The following is a 25,057-nucleotide window of genomic DNA, read 5'->3' as shown; positions in this document are numbered from 1 at the left end:
ACCCAAAGTAATCTACAGATTCAGTGCAAACTTATCAAAATACCAAAAACATTTTTCACAGAACGAAAACAAATAAACCTAATTTTGCATGGAACCACAAAAGAACCTGAATAGTCAAAGAAATCTTGAGAGGGAAGAACAATGCTAGAAATAATCCAAGATTTCAAGATATACTACAAAGCTAGAGTAGTCAAAGCAGCATGGTACATGCATGAAAGTAGAAACATACATCAATGGCACAGAATGGAGAGCCCAGAAATATATCAATACATATGTGACCAATTCTTCTATAACAGAGGAGGCAAGAATATACAATGGGGTAAAAATAGTCTATTAAATAAAAGGTGTTGGGAGAACTGGACAGTTACATGGAAAAGAATTAAAAACTGGACTATTTTCTCATACCACACACAAGAATACACTAAAATTGGATTAAAGAACTAAATGTAAGACCTGAAACCATATAAAACTCCTAAAAGAAAATATAGTCAGTAATCTCTTGGACATCAGCCCGAGCAAAATATTTATGGGTGTGTCCCCTTAGGCAAGGAAAACAGAACAAACAAAAAAGCAAAAGCTTACTTCACAGCAAAAGAAATCATCAAAATAAAAAGGAAACTTTGTGAGTGGGAGAAGGTATTTGCAAATGATATATACCATAAGAAGTTAATATACAAAATACAGAAAGAATATATAGAACTCAACACCAAAACAACAACAACAACAAACAAACTATATGATTAATAAATGGGCAGAGGACTTGAATAGACGTTTTTCTGAAGAAGACATCCAGATGGCCAACAAACACATGAAAAGATGCTTGAGATCACTCATTATCAAGGAAATACAAATCAAAACCACAGTAAGATATCACTTCACATCAGTCAGCATGGCTAATAACAAAAAGACAAGAAATAAAAAACATTGGTGAGGGTGTAGAGAAAAGGTAACCCTTGTACACTATTGGTGAGAATGTAAATCAGTGAAACCACTGGAAATCAATATGAAGTTTTCTCAAAAAATTAAAAATAGAAATACCATATTGTCTAATAATTCCACTACTGGGTATTTATGCAAAGAAAACAAAAACACAAATTAGAAAAGATATATGCATCCTTAAGTTTTTTACAACGTTATTTATAATAGCAAAGATATGGATGCAACCCAGGTATCTATTGATATGTGAATGGATAAAGATGTGGTAGGTAGATATCTATCTATCTATATATATAAGTGGAATATTCCTCAGGCATAAAAACAAATGAGATCTTGTCATTTGTGACAACATCGCTGAAACTAGAAGGTATTATACTAAGTGAAATAAGTCAAAGACATATATATGATTTCATTCATATATGGAATCTAAAAAACTTAACAAACTCTTATATACAGAGAACAAACTGGTGATTGCCAGAAGGGTGTGGGGTAGGAGATGGCTGAAATAAATAAAGGAGTTTTTAAAAATTGTGCATTCAACCTCTCTTTCCTGGAATTTTGAATCTTAATCAAAATGACACAACGACAAATAGCAAGATATAATAATGCAAAACAAAAAGAAACACAAAACGTTGGTATAAATTCAATTTGTTGATGGGGTCAAGAAGAGATCGTTGTGTAGTCTTTTTTGCTTATACATCTAGACCTGGTCTGGTTGCTTTTCTCTCTAAACTTAGTTCCTCAGACATACTGTCCATCCTTGAGATATCCTTCTGATAAATTCCCTTTTTGCTTAAATTTGCAAAAATGTGTTTCCGTTCTTTGCAACCCAAGGATACTATGGAAAGCATCTGACTTTAGAGAAAGAATATCATATGAAAATTAATTTTGAGGTTGTGAGTATTTGTTCCAAAATGTAGACACTATCTTAATTTCTGAGTTATACTTGTCTTCCAGGAGCATAAAAATCTAGTTAGGGAGATTAGACATACCCATGTAAAGTGAAGTTTAATTTGTAGTCGAAGTGTTGTATGCTATGAACCAAATAAGTGGTTCAAAAAAATAGTAAATGCTTTAGTATTCCATTTTCTGTCAAACCAGAGATAGTAAAGGTTACCTTGGGCTTTTTTTCAGGGAGATTTTCTGGAAAATTGAGGACTAGATTTTAGAGGTTGGATAAGACTTGGGATGGCAAAAACCAAGGTAAAGTTCTTTTTTTTTTCAGATTATTTATTTATTTATTTGACAGAGGAAGAGAGATCATAAGTAGGCAGAGAGGCAGGCAGAGAGAGAGGAGGGGAAGCAAGCTCCCCATTGAGCAGAGAGCACGTTGCGGGCCTCCATCCCATGATCCCTGGGATCATGACCTGAGCAGAGGCTTAACCCACTGAGCCACCCAGGTGCTCCTCAAGGTAAAGTTCTTAGAGAAGCATTGTGGCCATGGTGAAATCAGATAAAACTCACTTGAGATCTCTGCTTTACAGTCCAAAGCTGCTTGACTCTAGGAAAGTTATTTGTAAAATGTAGTAAATGCCTTAGAACAAAGCTCAACACAGGGTAGATGCCAAATTAATGATAATTATGGGAACTGTTATTTGTTTTCAAGCTTAGGGAAAGTGTTTAAGCCAAGATGCAGAGTTGGAAATTAATGCAATGTGTTAAGGGACAAATGAGGAAAGTAATTTGAATCTCGCATTGATAAAGTAGAAGAGGGGTAAAAAGGCAGGAAGGTTTTTTAAAAACCTATACTTGGCTTTCTTTGTAGTCCCAGCTGACAGTTTCAGATTTTATCCTCTGTAAATATAGGAAACATTGGTAGATTCTTCAGTGGTTAAATATTCTGATAAAAATAGTGATTTTAGAATGTCATTTCAGTGTTGGTGTGTTGAATGGATTTGGAGGGATCCATTTCATTAACCTTAACATACACATTCCATAATGGCTTCATTCATAGAAACTAATGAGTTACTTTATGATCCTAGTGTGTTCATACATTTAGTGTCCTTTGCATATAGTTGTACTACTTCCTCCCACTTGGTTCTCTGGCAAGTCTATTTAAACAAACAATTTAACAATAAAAGAGGACAATGAAACTTATAACAGTATGTAGCACTTAGTCTATATAATCAACTAAACTGATTTACACAATCAAAAAACTAATTCTATTGATATTTTATACTGTGTTCATTGAAATTGTCTGATCATTTCAGTCAAACCAATTAATTTGTACATGTATACACAAACTTTACTTATAATAGAAAAAAGAGAGCTAATTCTCCTCAGGAAAGTTAATGTCAAATGCATAAAACTTAGCTCTATGAAGAAGCAGGCAGAAACAGTAATAGTTTCATTAATACATTAAGACTACTGTCATGGTATACTCGGTAGAGCAATTACATTTAAGGATAATTAAACATAAGCAGCTACGGAGGGAAATGCAGGGGAGGAATTATGGAGTGAAATATTAGTACCAAACTGCATTGCTTGCTCTCCTTGTTTCAATCAAAACTTGAAGCTTGAGCAGCAAATTCAAAGACTAACACAGACCCCAAATTAGTCCCTGTAGAGGTCCTGGATAAGTTTTCTAATAAATTTGTAAATATTCACTCTGGATTAGGGGCCTGGGTATTGACAGTTCTCCCCTTTCATTTCTCAAATAGTAACTGAATTTCAAATGATATTTTTAAAGAGAATAAAGAAATGAACTTGTCTGTCCATGGCAGCTTCTCTAGCTAATCTGCAAATGCTGTAATTACACTGGGTGCTGATAGATTTGTCTCTGAGCTGGTGGTCAGGATCCAGATGAACTGCTGCAGTTGCTATTTTATATCATAAATGTCCCGCACTTCTTGGCAATTCCCAGTCCTAGACACGATATTAGAATTTAATGAGGCTCCACACCCATATATCCCACTGGGATGTGTTAGGGTAAGTGTAAATTCATCCCCTTTCATTCATGGGTTTAGGGAAAAAATGTATGTGTGTGGAATGTCCTACAGGAATCATGTCTCTGTTGACTGTTTGCCACCGAGCCACTCCCACTGGCCTAGGAACTTTGGGTTAGTGTGTAGTCAAAGAGGCTAAAACCATTGATTCAGTATTGAGCATTTGTACCTGTCTTCTGCCTACAACTTCAGTGCCTTCCTTGCTGTTCTGTAAATGGGGGCTTTTGGTCACAAGGGGGCACCAAATGAGACAATGTAAACTTCGTTTAGCTTCATCTCTAAATTGGCCATAATTGTAGCTAGCTGTCTTCCTTAATTTCCAAGGTCGTTGTGTAGATCACATGAGCTAATGTGTCTGAAAACACTTTTTGAAAATTATGGACCGCCTATAAATGTAAGGCATTTAAAATTATCATTTCTATTAATAAATTGACATTTATTATCAGTAATTGACACTTAACAATAATGAATTCAGGCTAAACATATCCATAGTCCATAGAAGGAGGTAAGGATGAGGGACAACAATGACTCCAAATTCATATCCTGATAAGGATTGAACAAGATATTCATCTTTGAATACAGATGTAGTGAAAAGAAGGACCATCTGTACCCCAATGTTCATAGCCACAATGGCCACAGTCGCCAAACTGTGGAAAGAACCAAGATGCCCTATAATGGATGAATGGATAAAGAAGAAATGGTCCATATATACTATGGAGTCTTGTGCCTCCATCAGAAAGGATGAATACCCAACTTTTGTATCAACATGGACAGGCCTGGAAGAGATTATGCTGAGTGAAATAAGTCAAGCAGAGAGAGTCAAGTATCATATGGTTTCATTTATTTGTGGAGCATAAGGAATTACACGGTGGACATGGGGAGATGGAGAGAAGTGAGTTGGGGGAAATTGGAGGGGGAGATGAACCATGAGAGACTGTGGACTCTGAGAAACAAACAGGGTTTTGGAGGGGAGGGGGGTAGGAGTTTGGGTGAGCCTGTTGGTGGGTATTAAGGAGGGCATGTATTGCATGTGGCACTGGGTGTGGTGCATAAACAATGAATTCTGGAACACTGACAAGAAATTTTTAAAAATAAATAAATAAAAATTTAAAGAAGCTATTCATCTTTGAGCATGGAATATATTTTTTAAGATTTTATTTATTTGGCAGAGAGAGAGTACAAGCAGGGAAAGCGACAGGAAGAGATGTGTAAAGCAAATTGAGAATAATTCTACAAAGAAATAAAAATTATTTTTAATAAATTGTAGGTGGCTAGATGCTAATTTTAATTTTATTAATGTTTGAATACACAATACATGCATGTTGTTCAAAATGTAGAAAAAGTGTATAGTGAAAATTAAATTTTCCTCTCCCTGACCATATTCTCCTTACCCTCTCTACCATTCTTCAGCCACCCAGTTCCTTTCTTCAGAGGATATCATTGTTACCAGTTTTACATGTATCCATTCAGAAATATTCTGTATTTAAACATTTTTATATGTGCATACAGATGGGTACATAGCACACACATATAGCTTTCTTTTTACACAAAAGATAGTATGCTGTGCACACTGTTGAACAGTATATCTTAGAGGTCTTCATATAACAGATGTACAGATTTATCTAATTATTTTAAACATCTGCATCATAATATATTATTATATGAAAGCACCATATTATTTAATACTATCTTATGGATGGATATTTTGGTTGTTTTCAATATTTTGCTATTACAAACAGTAGCAAACAACAACAAAATCAAATACCTGCTATGACTGGATTTTAAATTCAAATATTTAAATTTTGTTTTAAGTATATCCTTTATGTTTCAAATAATATTTTAATATCAGATTGTTAAGGATAACTGAAATATTTAAGGAATGAAAACTATAGATATTATATTTGTGTGTTTGTCCACATGCTCAAATCAGCTCATAGCAACAAGTGCATTCCTTAATCCCCACCATCTATTTCACCCATCCCCACACCCGCCTCCCTTCTGGTAGCCATCAGTTTGTTCTCTATAGTTAAGAGTCTGTTTCTTAGTTTTCCTCCCTCTCTCTTTTTTCCCTCTTTGTTCATTTGTTTTGTTTCTTAAATTCCACATGAGTGAAATCATATGGTATTTGTCTTTCTCCAACTGATTCGTTTTGCTTAGCATAATACTCTCTAGCTCCATCCATGTTATTGCAAATGCCATGATTTCAATCTTTTTTATGGCTGAGTAATATTTGTGTGCACACACACACAGGCACATATTCATTCATCAGTTGATGGACACTCGGGCTGTTTCCATAGTTTGGCTATTGTAGATAATGCTGGGGTAAACACTAGGGTATATGTATCCCTTTGAATTAGTATTTTTGTATGTTTTGGGTAACCACCCAGTAGTGCAATTGCTGGATCGTAAGGTAGTATTTTTGCTTCTTAAGTTTATTTATTTCTTTAAGTAATTTCTACATCAAGTGTGGGGCTCAAATCCTTGACCCCAAGATCAAAAGTCACCTGCTTCCCTGAGTGAGCCAACCAGGTGCCCCAGGTTTTTTCATTTTTAACTTTTTGAGGAGCCTCCATACTGTTTTCCAGAGTGGCTGCACCAATTTGCATTCCCACCAACAGTGCAAGAGAGTTCCGCTTTTTTCCACATCCTTGCCAGCTCCTGTTGTTTCTTGTATTGTTGATTTTAGCCATTCTGACAGCTGTGAGGTGATATATCATTACAGTTTTGATTTGTATTTCTGTGATGATGAGTGATGTTGAGCACCTTTTCATGTGTCTGTTGGTCATTTGGATGTCTGCTTTGGAAAATTGTCTACTTATGTCTTCTGCCCATTTTTAATTAGATTATTTGGGTTTTTTGGGGTGTTGAGTTTTTTAAGTTCTTTATATATTTTGGATACTAACCCTTTATCAGATCTGTCATTTATAAATATTTTCTCCTATTCTGGAGACTGCCTTTTAGCTTTTTTGATTATTTCCTTTGCTACACAGAAGCTTTTTATTTTGATGAAATCCCTTGCCTTGGGATACATATCTAGTAAGAAGTTACTTTGGCTGATATCACAAAGGTTACTACCTGTGTTCTCCTCTAGGATTTTGATGGTTTCCTGTTTCACATTTAAGTCTTTCATCCATTTTAAATTTAATTTTTTGTACAGGGTAATAAAGTCTGGTTTTCATTCTTTTGCATGTTGCTGTCCAGTTTTCCCCACACCATGTGTTAAGTCTTTCTTTTTCGCATTGGATAGTCTTTCCTGCTTTATTAAAGGTTAATTGATGATATAGATGTGGGCTTATTTCTGGGTTTTCTATTCTGTTCTATTGACCCATGTGTCTATTTTTGTGCCAAGTTAGAAGAAATATATTTGATTCAATAAGGACAAGATGTGCTGTATTCCATCAGTAAAAATTAGTTGGAAAAATAAGAAAAATTCACTAAAATTTTCTCATTTCAAGCAATTTGTATATCAGAAAGATAAAGCTGATGTAACATAGAGCTCTTTTTTGAATGAATTTCTAAGTATGTATGTTTATTATCAACAACTATTTTGGGCATCTCAACAAATTTATATATTCCCTTATCTTATCTGTCATCTGATAAGCTTATGTTTCTTTTTCTTTTCTAAATAGCCTTATAAATATGAGATGAACTTTTCTCATATCAGCACAGAATTCCTATGCCAGCCGATTAATCATGCTTTAATGATCTCTTATATGCCCAGCTCTATTCTATGTCTCCTGTGAATTACAAAGACATATAAAATGTATCCCTTTAATAGGTAAGAGTCCAGTTGGACAGTTGAAAGAAGACATAAATATGGGAATAGTTTAAAAGAATTCAGGACATAAATAAAGATTGATACAAGGGTTGTCATAAACCATTTTGTATCTTTGTGCCAAGTGCTCTCATTTCTTTCTTCCAGGTGCCTCTCAAATTTGCCTTTTTAAAAATTTTCCCAGACTCCACCATTAATGACTTTTCATCCCTTATCACCCTCGCCCAGCACTACTGTGTTATTACTGCATACTGTAAGCTGTTTTTGTTCTCCTCCAACCCATCCTATATAGGAAGCCAGTCATCTTTAGATAGTACTTCCCTTGAGTCTTTTGTTGCTATAGTTCCAAGAATCTACAATGTTCTTATAGTTACTACATCATGTCCAAATTCCTCTGCATATTTCTCAGGATCCGCCAGAATTAAGTTCCATCCTATCTTTTTTCATTTCTAATTATTCTACATCATGAGCAACTTGCTCTTTACCCTACCCCACCCAGCTCCTTCTCACCAGATCATTTTCTTCTAGTCACTTCATGTTCTAAGTTCTACCTCTCTTCCTTGGTTTGTGTTTCCTTTCCTTCATTTCTTCTTCCTTACTCTCTACCTTTCCAAATCTTTCTCATTCTTTAAGGTTTATGTGAAGACCCATTTCCTTCAGAAAACTTTCCCCAACTCTGCCAGCCAATATTGACCTTGCCTTTCCTCATTCCTTTACCACATATAGTCTTATGACTCAAATGCTACACTTTTTCACTAGATGGTAGTCTTTGTTCTATTATCTGTTTATTTTGATGGGCTAACTTTGGTTCATAGTCCTAGATTATAACCTAGGGTAAATATGAAGACTTTACTTCCTTTTCCCTTAGCACAGGACTTGGTGGACAAAAGATGTTCAATCAATATTTTTAATTGTTATCCTAATGATGTATCAGTGTTATATTGTTTCAGAGACTGAGTGGGGAATTGGGCAAGATTCAGAGGTGTAGAAGGTTCAATTCACCAGACATGTCTATTAGGGTTGTATTTTATTAATATTTGGTACCATAAAGTACATATGGAGATTTAATATTTATCTGATTATACTTGAAGAGATTATGCTGACTGAAATAAGTCAAGCAGAGAGAGTCAAGTAACATATGGTTTCACTTACTTATGGAGCATAAGGAAAAACATGGAGGACATTGGGAGAAGGAGAGGAGAAGTGAATTGGGGGCAATCAGATGGGGAGACAAACCATGAGAGACTGTAGATTCTGATAAACAAACTGAGGATTTGGGAGGGGAAGAGGGTGGGAAGTTGGGTGAGCCTGGTGGTGGGTATTAAGGACAGCACATATTGCATGTAGCATTGGATGTGGTGCATAAAAAATGAATTTTGGATCACTGAAAAAGAATTAAATAAAAAATCTATATTTCTTTATACTTACAAGCTTATAAAATTATTCAAAGTAGTCCATTTGTTTGAACTTGTTTGAAAGTGTAGCTGTTGAAATGGCCTATTTACAGTGAATCAATGGTGCTCTAAATATGCTGGAAAATGGATATTGTGTGGATAGAGTAACAACTCAAGTAAGAACACTGTCTAATAAATGTTTACACACCATCAAATCTACCAACATTAAATATCATCCGTGATAGAATCTTTCTTATCCTGTAATTTATCTCAATTTTCCCATTACTTTCTTTCACTTTCTCTTCCAGCTTTACTCACAGACAAACCTCCCAAGCCATTGTTCCCCATGGAGAATAAGCCAAGTGTTATAGATGTCCAGCTGGGTAAGTCCCCTTCTGGGAATAATAGATCCTAGACTTGTTCTCTGCTAACAGATGGGGGAAGATTGCATGAACCAGGGAAGGTTTATTGCCACTGTTATTACATGCAAATCAATTTGTGTCTGCTCATTTATAAGCCTTGGGTTCAGTGCAATAGCAGTTAAAGGAAATGTGTTTGTATTGCATCAGGGAATTGTAATACTAATTGGTTACACTAGGTATTAAGTGTGCTATAGAACAGAGCTTTTTAATTCTGTGATTGATAGAGACATAGATGTCATGCATTGGTGATTGGTTCAAAAGACTTTTCATGTTTGTCAGCCAAAAATTTTCATTTAGTGAACATTAACTCCTGGAGAACAGCACTTTTTAAAATAAAAGAACCCCTCAGTACAATCCTCAAAATGATGTGATAATTTTATTCCCAATGGCACAATCCAGGGCTGTTTAAAACTTGTATTTAGGTTGAGACCCTGAATATTTATGAATCATAGAGTGTTGGTAAAAGTAACAAGATGATTTATTGGTGCTAATGTTTTTTACAGACTCAAATAAGGACACAAGGTGTTGAGCCTTCCTTTTGAGTCTGTACCCGTAATCAGTGTGTTTCAAGAACTGTGAGCTTGAGATTCAGGAGACTGTTAGTATCTCTTCCACACATGGCCTTTACTCTAAACCATGTACTTCAATATTTGTGAGCTTTTATCTACCTTGGGTTTCATTCTATTCTTCAATTCTCAGAATTTCTTCAGTTTGAAGCAAGAGAATTGAGCAAATCTGCCAGAAATGCATTAGGTTTATTTTGGGTATATGTTTTATTGAAATCTGTGACAGTAGTAGTACCTACCAATTGTACAGCCAAGGAAGACGAATTGCCCCAATATTGCACCTACTTTGGAAGATGTTTTACTCAACTTTTGATCTTTCCAATACAATTTGGACTGTTAGAGGCTTATTTCTACCTTGAGAATAGATGAGAGAAAATTACATTCCTAAGAATTTGTTTATTTTTCCAAAAGGAAATATAGCACATTGTAGGTAATGTAGCCCACCAGTGTAGGTACCAAAGTTAAGTATTTTAAAATAAACAAACAAAAGAAAGGAAACATGTTAGTAATGGATTGTGGAAATAGTGAATATTTTGTAGCTAATGTTGATGTATTAGGGTATGGTTATCCCCCTGCCACCACTTCTATTATTTCGTAGAGTCATTACATTTTGTAATAGCCAAATCTAGATGTGCAGACACATACCCTCAGTAATTTTTGCCTACATCTTTCCATCAATACTGGGATGAAAATACCTCAAGTCGAACTCTGTATTTTGCCAGGGATTACATGAACCAAAAGATGGTCTTATATCATTAGTTTTCATGAAGGTTCAAGTGGATAAGTTTTTATATTTTACACAACTACCTCAAATTTTGTGTTTGTGGCCCATCAGTGAGATACTTCTTCATTCACCTCTGCTATTAGTCAAGCCTTAACAAAAATGTTAGAGGAGTACTGGTCTAAAGCAAGGAGAGAGACCACTGTAGGAGGTATATTTCACACAGATTCACTGGGTACAGCAATTATATATGCTATTTAGGACATCTCTAAGATGTATGCTTGGTATAAATGGGAAATGTATATTTCAACATAGGTATATGTGCCAAAATAGCCCACCACCATCACCCTGTAAAATCACTAAAGTGATTTGCTTTCAATTTGCATTAAGTGCAAGGCTGAACTTTTCAGTTTTTAGTTTGTGACAGAGTTTGGAGGCAACTTTTTTGACAGAAAGATGAAGACCTGCCCATTTTTCATCCTTAGCATTTCTCTAAAATGCTAAAGCAACTGTGTAATTGAGGCAAAAGAAAACCAAATCAGCTAAACCAGATCTTTGACATTTGAAAGAGCATAAAACTGGTTAATTTTAGGTGATTTTAACTTTTCTACATATTTATCTAGCATCATTTATTCACACCTGAGTGTCATTTTGTAACTTAGACTTATGTCTCATAGTAAGGTGGTGTTAGGAGCACTATAAACATCAGAGAGCTCCTCAGTGTCAGTGGGAGTTCTGCAGTCAGAAAGTTTAGAAACTACAAGTGCAAAAAAGAGAGAAAAATAATTGGAGTGATTGGATGTCCCTATTTATATCTGAAAAACTTTCAGAATCCAGTAAGATCATGAAAACTTTTGGAAATTATTTTTCTTCATTTTTAAAGATTTTATTTATTTATTTGACAGAGACAGAGATCACAAGTAAGCAGAGAGGCAGGCAGAAAGAGAGAGGGGACGCAGACTCCCTGCTGAGCAGAGAGCCCGATGCAGGCTTGATCCCAGGACCCTGGAAACATGACTGAGCGGAAGGCAGAGGCTTAACCCACTCAGCCACTCAGGTGCCCCTCTTCATTTTTTTTTTAAAGTTCATTCGGAAAATTCAGCTCTAGACATCCTCAGATTAGAACAAAAAGCAAAAGTACCAAAGAACAATCCAATTCAAATGGCTAAACACATTACCAAGTTCAAGTTTCCCAAATCTCCGTACCTTAAATTTGACATAGCATTCTATTCAATTTGGCCACAGATTTTTTGCTATCTTACCACCTAAACATAGTTTATCATCCCCTTCCCCTTGAATTCAAGATGGCCTTAGGGACATGATTGATCAATAGAGTATGGTAGAAGTGGTATTCTAGAATTCTGGAGACTGGATCAAAGGAAGCCTTGCAGCTTCTCTTCAGGTCTCTTTGTCTTCTCTGAAACTACTATGCTATGAGAAGCTCAAGCCACATGGAGAAGCGCTAGAGGATGGGGCACCATTTGAAGAAGAAGAGGCCAATGAGCTTCAAGGCTGGTAAGTGAAGAAGCCATGTAGGAAGTGGGTCCAGCTACCCTGGCTTATGCCATGTAGTTCAGGGACAAACCATTAAGGTAAACTGTTCTCATATTTCTAAGCCCAAAAATAATGAGCAAAATAAAATTATTGTCATTAGCTGCTAAGGTAGTTTTTTAAATAACAATAGTTACCTAAAACAAACATTTAAAAAAAAAAACATTGTAAATTCCATTTTCCCTATGGACAAGAATCCCATGCAGTTATTTTATGCAAAATGAGAAATATTGTGGGAAATACTTGAGTATTAGCTCTAAGATAGTTTTAGAAAACGTGGTCTGGAATAATTATTTATGTGTTTGTTGAGGGTTATACTAAGTTCTCATTTCTGCATACTTGTAAAGACAATCTAGTAAATAAAATTTTTCAGTAGAAATGAATATTCTTTTGTGCATGATTGGCATCATGGCAGATATTTTGTTGTACCTCTAGAGGAAAATAAACATCTTGACTTTCTCTTTTCTGTAGTGTAATCCATTAGTCATCCACACTGTTGTAGAAATTTACATACTTTTTGCTGACATAGTGATGATAGTTTGGTTGTTGTTAAATTGTATTCAGATTGTAATACTGAAAGAAGATTAATCTTAACCAAATAACCATATATTTTGAAATGATAAACACATTCTTAACAAAGTAATATAAAACTATTGCTTTCACAAAGCAAGCCTATTGTGCTACAGCTGCCTCTAGTAATATATGACATATACAGACAAAAGCAATGTACAAAATACACAAAAAGTCCTATTTGGTCCTATTTTCTTCTATTTTCTTACTGTGAAGGTAAATTTTGTTTGAATTTGATAAATAAACTTTTACTATATCAGCGTTGTCTTTTTTTGGCAGTTGAAAGTAAAAATATTTTCAAATTTTCTAGGAAAAAATAGCACTGTATTACAGTGTATTAATTCATATTACACTTTAATATCAAAGTATTGAAATATCATAACAACATGTGTCCTATTTGGAATGTATTGATGCTAGGTAGACCCTTCTTTGGATACTGTTTTTTGGGCTTTTTTTTTTGTTTTATTATAGAACTTAAAGGCATGCTTTATGAATTAACAGGCTCCTAGAAGCTTTGGAAAGCCATGAATAAATGTGCATGAAAAGATTTGAGATCTGACATCAAATTTCTTTTTTTTTTTTGACATCTAATTTCAATTGAAGATAAATTTAGAAATGTAACCTGTTCTTCTCATTGATGATGATAATTTTTTAAAATATCCTAAGACTTAAAATAAACCAGTGTTATGCAGAAAGAAATATGAACACTGTTTGCTTTCTCATTTTATGTCGAAGAGTCAAAAAGAAGTTTTGGGAGCTTAAAGCATATCAGAAAAACCCAGACCAGTGGGACAGTCCAAGCTAATTGAATACCGCAGGTGTTTAAAAAAAAAAAAAAAAGTCATCTCTAGATAAATCTGATCCGGTATTGAAGATTCTCTTCTATTCTCATTCAGAATTTATCTTACTATTACAGGCTATTCAAATTCCTATTTAATGACTGTGTTATGTGCTACTGGTTCAAACTTTCTCTGTATGTAAAGGAATGTTAATCTTCATCAGAAATTGATTTCAGCAGCATATCAGTTTCTACTGAAAATTGTATTAGTTCTAAGAGACTACTGTAAAAGCCTCTATGAAGGAATAAAGCAAAATATAATATTTAATGCAGTACTCAAGACTACAAAGCAAAAATAAGTAACTAATTGAAGCCTTGAAATAGGAAATGAGCTGTTTAACCAAATCTGTCTTTTTAAAACTTTATTTACATAGAAACAATTTTTGTGTTCTTAACATGTCAAATACAGTGTTAGATCCTGGGGATATAGAGGTGAATAAAATGAGGTACTTGATCTTCAGGTATTCTCAGTCTACTGGGGAAAAGAGATGTGGAAGCAGAATTATAGTGCAATATGATAACTGCCAAAACAGAGATGGGAAAAGGGAGAGTGACTATTTTTGTGGGAAGACCTCATAAATTAACAGCTCTACACTTTTTTTAGCCAATATAATGTTGTATCTTTGTAACCTTAACACAAGTACTAAATTTACATGAAAATAATTAAAAATTACAAAAGATATAACCTTTTAAAATAATAAATTATCCATCATATGCTTCAATATGGCAATGTTGAGAATGGAAACTTTTTTTTGAAGATTTTATTTATTTATTTGAGAGACAGTGACAGAAAGAAAACATGGGGGAAGGAGCAGAAGGAGAGGGAGGAGCAGACTTCCTATTGAACAGGGAGCCATATGTATGGCTGGATCCTGGGACCTTAGGATCATGACCTGAGCTGAAGGCAGATTCTTAACTTACTGAGCCACACATGTGCCCCTAAAAATGGAAACTTATGATACCCTTGCATCTCTTCAGTTTAGCAAAATTAGTCAACTCTTTCTAACGTTATCATAGAACAAACAATCCAAAGCAAGTCACCAACCAATTGAGTGAAAATGTCAAGCCAGAATAACTATCAATATAAATAATAATACATGATAATTTCATTAGCTTGAGTAATGATTTGGTATATGTATTGTGGATATAATGGTGGTACCAAGAGATTTCTTTGAATTCTCTGTGTTTTTTTATTCTTTTTTGTACATTTTGTATTTTTGTGTACTCCTCCTACACTTTAGCTTCAGATAACTCCTTGAAAATCTTCATTTGCTCTAGAGTAAGTGAAGACTTTGGGAAGCAATTTTACTCAGCTTTCTTGGCCCCATAGTTGTAGCTGGTTCATGGCAGCATTTATTCTCCCTTGTAGGCATTCCAGGGTTAATGAGTTATTTCCTGAAGATTTTTTTAATTTTATTTTTTGCTAGATAACATGCATGAGCTTAGCATGGGCCACCCCGAACTGAAAACAATTATATTACCCAGAATGTACAACAATGAAAATTTACAATTATTTAAAACTTTGAAAAACCTGGGCTAAACCTTTTCCCTACAAGTTGGCTGCCATATTAGCACTTGAGACTGAAACAGGTTTACTTATTTTGTCTCAGTTTCTATAACATAGTTGTACTTATTCTGAGACATTTAGGGATAAAAATTTTTTTAAAATCAAAAAGAAAAATTTAATAGTTTACTAAAGATTTGTCTGTAATGTGATAAGTTGTCTATGAACATTTTAGGAATAACATGATTATTGACCAGACCGCTTGCATATATTGATATTTGGGGGACATTGTCAAAGTTTATGTCCCATTGAGATTTAATATAAGCTTGAAAGTATTTCATCACACTTTATTAATGCCAATATTGTGATTTTATAAATATGGTAACAAAATTATTTGAAAATTCACTATGTACTAGGCACTGCAATATGCATTACTGCATATACTGTTTTATTTATTCCTCATAAGACCCCAAAGTAGTAGTTGGTATTGTTGAAATATTTTGCAGATGAGGAAACTCAGATTCAGACAGATAAAATAACTTTATTGAGGCTACATATTTAGTAAGTGGCAGAAATGAAACTTTGATCTGATTTGTTTGACTCCAAAGTTGTGTTATTTTTATTACAGAATACCAAGTGTGGTAAGATTATCTAGGCCTCAGGGGAGTAGGAGTGGGGGAATGGGGCAACTGGGTGATGGACTTTAAGGAGGACACACGGTGTAATGAGTACTGGGTGTTATATAAGACTGAGGAATCACTAAACTCTACCTCTGAAACTAATAATACATTGTATGTTAATTAAATTTAATAAATTTTGAAAAATAAAATAAAAATAAATTAATTAAGTAGGACCATTGTGTAAAAAAAAAAAAATACCTAGGCCTCATATTAGATCCTCCAAAAAACTATCACTCTAATACAATTTAATAATAATAACTATATTATGTATTTAACTACATAAAATAATAGTTATTTAGCAATAGCTCTACAACTAATATTATTATAATAATATTTAGTATCAATAATATATATACTTCTAGTAATAATTGTTATAATAACATTTAGTATCATTTAATAATAGCAGTACTACTATATTATAATACTGATGATATTATTTAATAATGGCTCCAATACTACTACTAGTAGTAGTTATTATTGCTAATAGTAGTAGTAAAATTATCATTTATTGATTGCTTGAAAGATGCTAGACATTGTACTAAATATTTTATTGCATTATTTCATTTACTTTTTCCAATAATTCTTTGAGATAAAGGAAGCTATTTGTCCCACTTTTAAAAAAGCATTCTTAAGGTATTATTCATATACTATACAACTGACCTACTTATATCATACATTTTAATGATTTCTAATACATTCACAGGGTCATGCAAGCATCACAATGGAATGTTGCAGCATCCCCGAAAGAAACTTCATACCCATTAGCAGTTATTTCCCAGTCCTCCACCGCCACCCACACCTATGGGTCCAGGCAATCACTAATCAGTTTTCTGTGTCTATAGATTTGCCTATTCTGGACAGTTCATATAAATGAAATCATACAACATGTGTTCTTTTGTGATTGGCTTCTCACACTTAGAATATTGTTCTCAAGATTCAAATATATAGCTTGTATTAAAACTTCATCCCTTTTTATTGCCAAATAATATTCTATTTATGGTTATATCACATTTTATTTATCTATCCATCAGTTGAAGTACATTTTGGGTGTTATTATATATAATGCTGCTACACACATTAGTGTATAAATTTTTGTGTGAACATATGTTATCACTTTAGGATATATAGAGAGTGTAGAATTGTTGGGCTATATGGTCACTCTATATTTAATCTTTTGATGAACTGCCAGATCTTTTACTAAAGCAATTGCACCATTTTACATTCCCAGAAGAAATGCACAAACTTCCATTCACTTCACATCCTTGCCAACAGTTGCTGTTTTCCACTTTTTAAAAAAAATAGTATTTATCTTAATGGGTATGTAGTGGTATCTCATTGTGGTTTTGGTTTGCATTTCCCTAATGGCTAATGATACTAAACATTTTTTTGTGTGCTTATTTGCCATTTGTATGTCTTCATTGAAGAAATGTCTATGGTCTTCTTTTTATTTCTTTTATTATTTTTTAAATTTTGTTTTATTTTTTTTCAGTGCTCCAAGATTCATTGTTTATGCACCACACCCAGTGCTCCATGCAAGACATGCCCTCCTTAATGCCCACCACCAGGTTCACCTAACCCATCACCCCCCTCCACTCCAAAACCCTCAGTTTGTTTCTCAGAGTCCATGGTCTCTCATAGTTCTTCTCCCCCTCCGAGTTCCCCCAATTTACTTTTCCTTTCCTTCTCCTAATGTCCTCTGTGTTATTTCTTATGCTCCATTTTTTAAATGAGGAGATTGGCCTCAGAGAAGTCATCTAAGTTACCAAAGCTAGTAAGCACTTCATAAGTAGTGAGGCCTAAGCTGGCATTCTTAACATTTACGCAAAATACACATTAATGTTAATACTACTTTTTACTCAGTCTTCTTGCACTAGGATTTTACTTATGTTCCCTTTTTATAAAAAATATATTTTTAGACAGAAAGTGAGTGGTTCTATATGAATAAGTTAAAAGGGTATTGAGTGAGAATTGATTCAGTGGAAAAATAAAAATGAGCAAGAGAACATTATTTTGATTTTTTTTTACATTTGTAACTTAGGGCAAAACACTTTTTCAAATGGCAAACTAATGCAAAAGCTGCAGACATACCTGAAAACTGGCTATGAAGTGCAAGGCCACACAGAAAAGTTTCTTGAGGGATGTACATTTAAATGGTTAGAAAGCTGCATATACTCCAGCATCTGAAGAAATATTAAGAAATTCATGTGTCATTCAAGGATGGGAAAGACAGATTAAAAACTAAAAACAAATTAGGGAGCTCTCTGATTTTGGAATTTATTAGGAACATATGTCAAATGATGTTATTCTCTAACAATGTGCTCTGTATTGATATCAATGCCATCATCTTTATAGTACTTTTTAGCAGTTCTGTCTTCTAATCCATTTTAGTCATTGGGTAATAGATGTTTTTTTAATATCTGAAGAGGGAAAAAAATAAAACTACACGTTCTATGTTTAAACATCCAGCATGAACTGGGGGATAAAACAATTTAGACCCTTCCAACTCAAATGTCTTATGTTTTTTTATACAAATAAAATTGGATTTTATATTATGGTATACCTGTAGAAAAGTGAGATAAATATCATCTGGCTAGTTTATACATAAACCACCTTTAAGTGTTCTCATAATTGAGGAGAAAGGGTAGCTTTGCATCATTTAGATAATTCCCTTAATTATTCTCTACACTCTGTTTGTTTAGATATGGCTTAAACTTTGGAAGACCTTTTGTTCCCTTAGAAATAGTTCTTTCCACAAATTACTTAGAGGTATCAGGAGTGATACATAAATATCTGGTCCTGTTAATAGACACATGTTTTGCTGTAATTTAGAGAACACCAGAAATCATACCACTTCCCTTATCACCTTTACTCCAAATATCTTCGTATTATTATGGTTGACAATAGTAGATCAGGATCAACACAAAAAGGGGGTCGGGCAAGAGATCTGGAGGTAAATCTCAGATGTTTGAAAACCAGGTCTGATAGGGTAGAGTCAACCTGAAGTTTAGAAACTTAGACCTTGCAGACGTGTTAGCAAAGTTGTGAACAAATAGGTCAGGTCAAAGAACACACGAATCTTGAGTTTCTAGTAAGACGAGAAAGTCAAAGGCTAAAAAGCCATCAGAAATTAGGCAACAAATGGATAGTGAAGGATCAAAGGCAGTGACGTTAGATCTACAAGAGTTGATACTTGATTTTCACAAGAGAAAAGTATTATCATGGGCAAAGCCCCTGAAAAAGAAAATTGGAAAGAACTGGAGCTTTGGGTGATGGAGAGGACACATTTAGCAATTAAATGCAGTTTAAGACTTCTTATGTGAGAAAGGAACCTCCCTAAAAAAGAGTAGAGGACAAACTTGACCTAAGACCAGTTTGCGTGTGTGTGTGTGTTTGTGTTATGTTAGTCACCATACAGTATACATTAGTTTTTGATGTAGTGTTCCATGATTCATTGTTTGCATATAACACCTAGTGCTTCATATTCTGATATAAACAGTATAGTGTTTGCCAATATCTGAATTTTGAAAATTGAATTAATAGTGTATGCATCATATCAAAAAGTACACTTTGGTTTTGTTTACAGATGCAGCATAAAACCAGGAACTTTTTTTTTTTAATTTTTAGATCTAAATTCAATTAGCCAATGTATAACACATCATTAGTTTTTGCTATAATGTTCAATGATTCATTAGTTGCGGAACTTCTTTATTTCGAAATTGTGCATGTGCCTTAGATACTTGTTTTCAAGAATAGGCTCTATGGACCACTAAGGGTCTAATTCAGATAGTTTAATTTCCTTAGTTGCAAATATGTTGAGAGTCCACATATTGCTATAATGATTATTTTAATTTATGTGTAATTAAGCTATTTGAAAACATTTTAACTTGGTGAGATGATTACTATTTTGTGTCTCAAGGCTGATTGTGATGATAAGTCAGCAAAGGAAAAAAAGATTGTGAATGTGTAGAATGAAACCCTTTTAATGAGGAGAGGGAATTTTGGTCAAGACTCAACTTGAAAACCCCCTACCTTAATTATGGGATAATGAACATACTTTGGAAAGGAAGAGAATTATGCTAATTCTGGATAGGAAAATCACAGAAAAGTAAAGGTTAATTTTAATAGTGATAGATCATATTTATGCAGTATACTTCTCCAAGGACTCAAAGCTTTTATATCAGGCACCATTTAATTAATTTCTTTAAACTGTAAAATAAGATGAGCCATTATTAACCACCGACATGTGTGGGGTTAAGTTTCTTTGTGACACCCACAGGCAGTTTAACTGAACACACTAGTGAAGAATCTGCTGTATCAGTAATGAATAAATAATTATTAGCCCGACCATTATTAGACACCTCAGAATTACTGTTGGCGCTGCTTTTATATATAGGAATGTGCAGCAAGAATGGTCTATCTACTCACCACTAGCGGTTTTGCTACTTCCTTTCTCAGCCTTGTAATTAGCTTATTAACCTAGGAACAGATGTTCTCATGACTGACCACTTAGTATATTAAACTAGTAGCTCTTAAGCTCTGCAGATTGATACTTTGTGCTTTTGTTTATTCTCTAGTGTTATTTGTTGATTCCAAGGATTTTAGTTTGTACATTCTTCTGATGGGAAAATAATTATTTTTAAATTTTTTATATATCTAATTTAAAGATTTTATTTATTTATTTGAGAGAGAGAGAGAAAGAATGCATGAGCAGTGTGGAGGGACAGAAAGAGAGAGGGAGAAACAGACTTCCACTGAACAGGGAGTTCGATGTGTGACAAGATCCCAAGACTCTGGGATCATGACCTGAGCCAAAGGCAGAACATAACAAACTGAGCCAGCCAGGCACCCTGATGTGCAAAGAATTCTTGAAGACGACAGGCAAAATAACATATAAGGTGGCAATAGCAGTGGGGACAGGTCAAAATTTGCAGAAGATGAGAGAAAGAAAGATTTTTCTTTCAAATAATGTGTAAAAATAGCTCAGTAAAAATGGACCTTCTCATTTATGAAAGGCAGGTTCATGGTTCTAACAGTACACTAGACTGTTGTGTCTTTTAATCCTTCTACTTCACTTTCATTATGACTGTATATGTAATTCTATTAGTCATGGAATAATTCTATTAGTCATCCTTCGTTTGTCTTCTTCATATGCAACATTTACTTGTATTTAATCTACTCTTACCAGCCTTCCAACTCCTCTTCAGTGGCCTTTATTCCAGCAGAAGGAATCTTGGTGTAACTTATTTAATTCTATAAATCTGGAAACTGGTGTCACATCTGAAGTCGCTAAAGAAACAAGCCTAGACTGGGGTGCCTGGGGGCTCAGACAATTAAGTGTCCAACTCTTGATTTTGGCTCAGGTCATAGTCTCTGGGGCATGGGATCAAGCCATGCCTTTGGTTCCACGATCAGAGGGGAGTCTGATGGAGATTCTCTCTCTCTCTCCCTCTCTCTTTTCTCTAATAGATAAATAAGGGCACGTGGATGGTCAGTCAGTTAAGCATCTGACTCTTGATTTTAGCTCAGGTCATGATTTCAGGGTTATGGGGTCCAGCCCCATGTGGGGTTCTGTGATCAGTCATCTGCTTGTCCCTCTCCATCTGCTCCTACCACTGCGCTCTCTCTCTCTTTTTCAATCTCTATCTTTCTCTTAAATAAATAAAATCTTAAAAAAAAAAAGAAACAGACCAAGACCATTCAATATAAAATGCTTCAGTTTCCTTCCATTCTATTTCAAAATATTCATTTTTGTTCTTTCTTTTCCCCTTTTCTCTATTCTAGGAAGAAGAGGTACAATTATCTCTTTCCAAATTTAAATTGTCTACTTTTATTTATTAGTTTACACCTTCCCATATGTTATCCTAACCTTCAGTTACCCCCTCTTACAAATGCATTTTCAAATTTTGTCCCATAATAAATACAGTAAACTCCCCCACCCATTCTAAATGAATATACATATTTTAAAATACTTTCTTTAAAATAATACTGCCTTATCCTGCTTTCTCTTCAAGGTACACTATCTCATTTCTCTTTTTCCTATTCAAACTCAGTTGTTTGACAAGTTTATGTAGACCATTTGTTTTACTATGCCTCCTTTAGTTCTCATCTTACTGAAACCTGACTTCAATCCCACCATTCTGTTAAAGCTCCTCTAGTTACTTAAATATCTTCTTATAATTACCTAATTCTACATCTTCCTGTATTGCCTCTTTCTTTTCAAGACCATTACACCCTTTGGCACCACCGAAAAGTTAATTGCTACACCTTGTCTGGCACATAAATCAATGTATAATAGACACCTCCTTTTTTCCTTAGAATTCTCTGCTCTCCTAGTTCTCAAACTAATTATCTTCTTTCTTCTCAGTCTTTGCTTCTGATCTCTGTCTACAACTGCTTCCTTAGTTGGTTGAGGTAGGGAAGAGGATTGAGTAGAAATTTGAACCATAAGGAAAATTTTTAAATCTTTACAATATTAAATCATGAAAATTAGGATTTGGATAATGTGTAGGCCTTTCTTAAAGAATCTGGAAATAAGAGTCTGCTTTGGCTTATTTGGTAAAGAGGAGTGCCTATGCTTATTTAATGAAAGTTTTAGGAACAGCCTCTTATTCTTAACTAAGATTGTTGATAGGACTCATCCAGTCACTAAGACATTTCTTGAAAATCAAATGTGTGTAAGGTCCAGTGGAGATACACAGATGACTAAGGGACAGACATGGTGCTAGGGAGATTGGAATTTAGCTGAGGTGATTGAGATAAACAACATTAGAGGAAACATCAATAGGCTGGTAGAATAGGAAGCACCAGATCTTGTCTCTCTACAGAAACAACTACTTAACAAAAACAAACAGTTTAAAAAACCTTTATAAGAACTCCAAAATTCAGATAAGAATTCACAGAACCACAAGCAAGCTCAAAGCCAAGAACGGTTGCACTGAAAGGGTAAGAAAAGCTATTGTATTTTAACCATATCAGCTCCTCCTCCAAGCTGGAACATCTTGCAAATGGTAGGAAAAGCCCATCTTGCAACTTCTCCCTTGGAAGGAAAACAGAAGAGTGGGGTATACATCCAATGTTCTGACTTTCAGGGAAACTGTGAAATGGATTGTTTTCTGTGTCTCCTGAGTTAGAGTGCTGATGCAGAGCCAGCATGTCTGAGATATCTAGGGACCACAGAAAACAAGAGAGCTCAGCACTTTGAGGCAGTACAAGGGAACCTGCAGTATTGCAGACACTGGTGGGAGCAAATACTATAAGACCTTGGAAAAGAAAAAAGCAAACCTCCCTAATTGGAAAATTATAAAACCTATATAAGATACATCTGCAGAAAAGGTTTGAGAGAACCCAAGAATCTCTAGCTAGGTTGATGAATGAATGTGTTACCCTATATGAAGCCTTTCCGTAAAGACTGAGAGAGGTGGTTGTGTTTTCCAATGCATGGATAATAGCACAAAGTTTCAAGGCACACAAAGTAATAGGAAAAAAGGTCCAACTGAAGAAACAAATAAGTCTCCAGAAACCAACTCTATAGAGATAGAGATAGGTGAATTACCAGACAAAAAAATTAAAAATAACAGTCATGGAAATGTTCAGTGGGGTCAGGTAAATGATTTGTGGGCAAAATGAAAGTATCTACAAAGGGGTAGACAATTAAAAGAAAAACAACCCAAATTTTCAAGCTGAAGAATACAGTAACTGAATTGAAAAAAAATTATTTAAAAAGTTTCACAGCCAATTTGATCAAGCAAAAGAAAGAATCTGTGAACTCAGGATATTCATTTGAAATTATCTAGTCAAAGGAGCAAAAGGGAAAAAAAATGAAAAAGAGTGAAGAAAGTCTGAGACCTAGGGGATACCAATAGGTTGGCCAATATGCACATTATAGGAGTCTCAGAAGGGGAAAAAAGAGAAAAGGGGACAGAAAATATATTGGAAGAAATTATGAGAGAAAAATCCTCAAAACTGGGGATGGGGGTGGACATCCAGATTCAGAAAGCCCAAAAGATTTCAATTAGGATGAATACAAAGAAGTCCACACCAATATACACTATAAACAAATTGTCAAAAGTCAAAAACAGAGAAAGAATTTGAAAGCAACAAGAGAAAAATGATTCATTGCATACAAGGAAGCACCCATGAGACTATAAATGGATTTCTCAGCAGAAACACTTCAGGTCAGAAGAGAATGGAATGATGTACTTAAAGAGTTGAAAGGAAAAAACAAAAAACAAAAACAAAACTGCCAACCAAAGATATTAGGTTCAACAAAACTGCTTTTCAAAAAACGAAGGAAAAGTACTTCCCCAGATAAACAAAACCTGAGGGAGGTAATTACCATTAGACCTGCCTTATAAGAAATGGTAAAGGAAGTTTTTCAAGTTAAAAGGAAAGCACAGTAGGTGGCAGCATTAAAACTTATGAAAATATAAAGTGCACTTATAAAGTTACTAAATAGACAAATACAGAATAATATTATAATGGTAGTGTATAAATCATTTCAATTATGGTATGGGAGTTAAAAGACAAAAGACTATAAAATATGTTAATGGATCACAATTTAGAAGGATGTGTTTGGTAACATCAATAATACAAAGTTACAAAGGTAGGCGAGTAAGTTTTTATATGCAATTGTAGTTATTATTAGCCAATATAGATTGTTATAACTACAAGATGTTTTCTGTCATCCCCATGGTAACCACAAAGAAAATACCTATAGGAGATACACAATAATGAAGAGAGAGAAATCAAAGATTGTCACTGCAAAAGTAAATGAAACACAAAGGAATACAGCAGCAAAAAAAGAAAAAAAAGGGGGGAGGAAAGAAAAACTACAAGACAGAAAATAATTAATAAAATGGCAATAGTTAGGTCTATACTATCAGTAATTACTTTAAATCCAAATGAATTAAACCCTCTTATCAAAACAATAGAGTGGCTTAATAGATAAGAACCAAAAACAAAACAAAACAAATCCAAAACCTAAGAAATAATTACACATTGTTTATGAGACTTATTTTAGGTATAAGGACACAAAGAGGTGCAAAGCAAAAGGATGGATAAAAATTTTCCATGCAAATGTTAACTGAAAGAATGTGAGGTTAGCCATATATATATCAGACAAAATAGACTTCAAGTAAAAAAAAAAAAAAAAAAAA

General features: G+C 34.3%; 1 protein-coding gene across 1 annotated transcript in view; it reads left to right on the top strand.

Moving 5' to 3' along the window:
• The window catches only part of IL1RAPL2 (interleukin 1 receptor accessory protein like 2), a 610,158-nt gene that overhangs the window by 290,399 nt on the left and 294,702 nt on the right, over positions 1–25,057 (top strand). Inside the window, exon 4 of the mRNA XM_059385200.1 lies at positions 9,359–9,433. Coding sequence (XP_059241183.1) covers positions 9,359–9,433 — 75 coding nt within the window. The remainder of the gene's footprint in view (positions 1–9,358; positions 9,434–25,057) is intronic.

This window comes from Mustela nigripes, chromosome X (genome assembly GCF_022355385.1).
Source record: "Mustela nigripes isolate SB6536 chromosome X, MUSNIG.SB6536, whole genome shotgun sequence".
In the NCBI taxonomy this organism is placed as follows: Eukaryota; Metazoa; Chordata; class Mammalia; order Carnivora; family Mustelidae; genus Mustela; species Mustela nigripes.
This window is presented reverse-complemented; position numbering and strand designations above follow the sequence as displayed.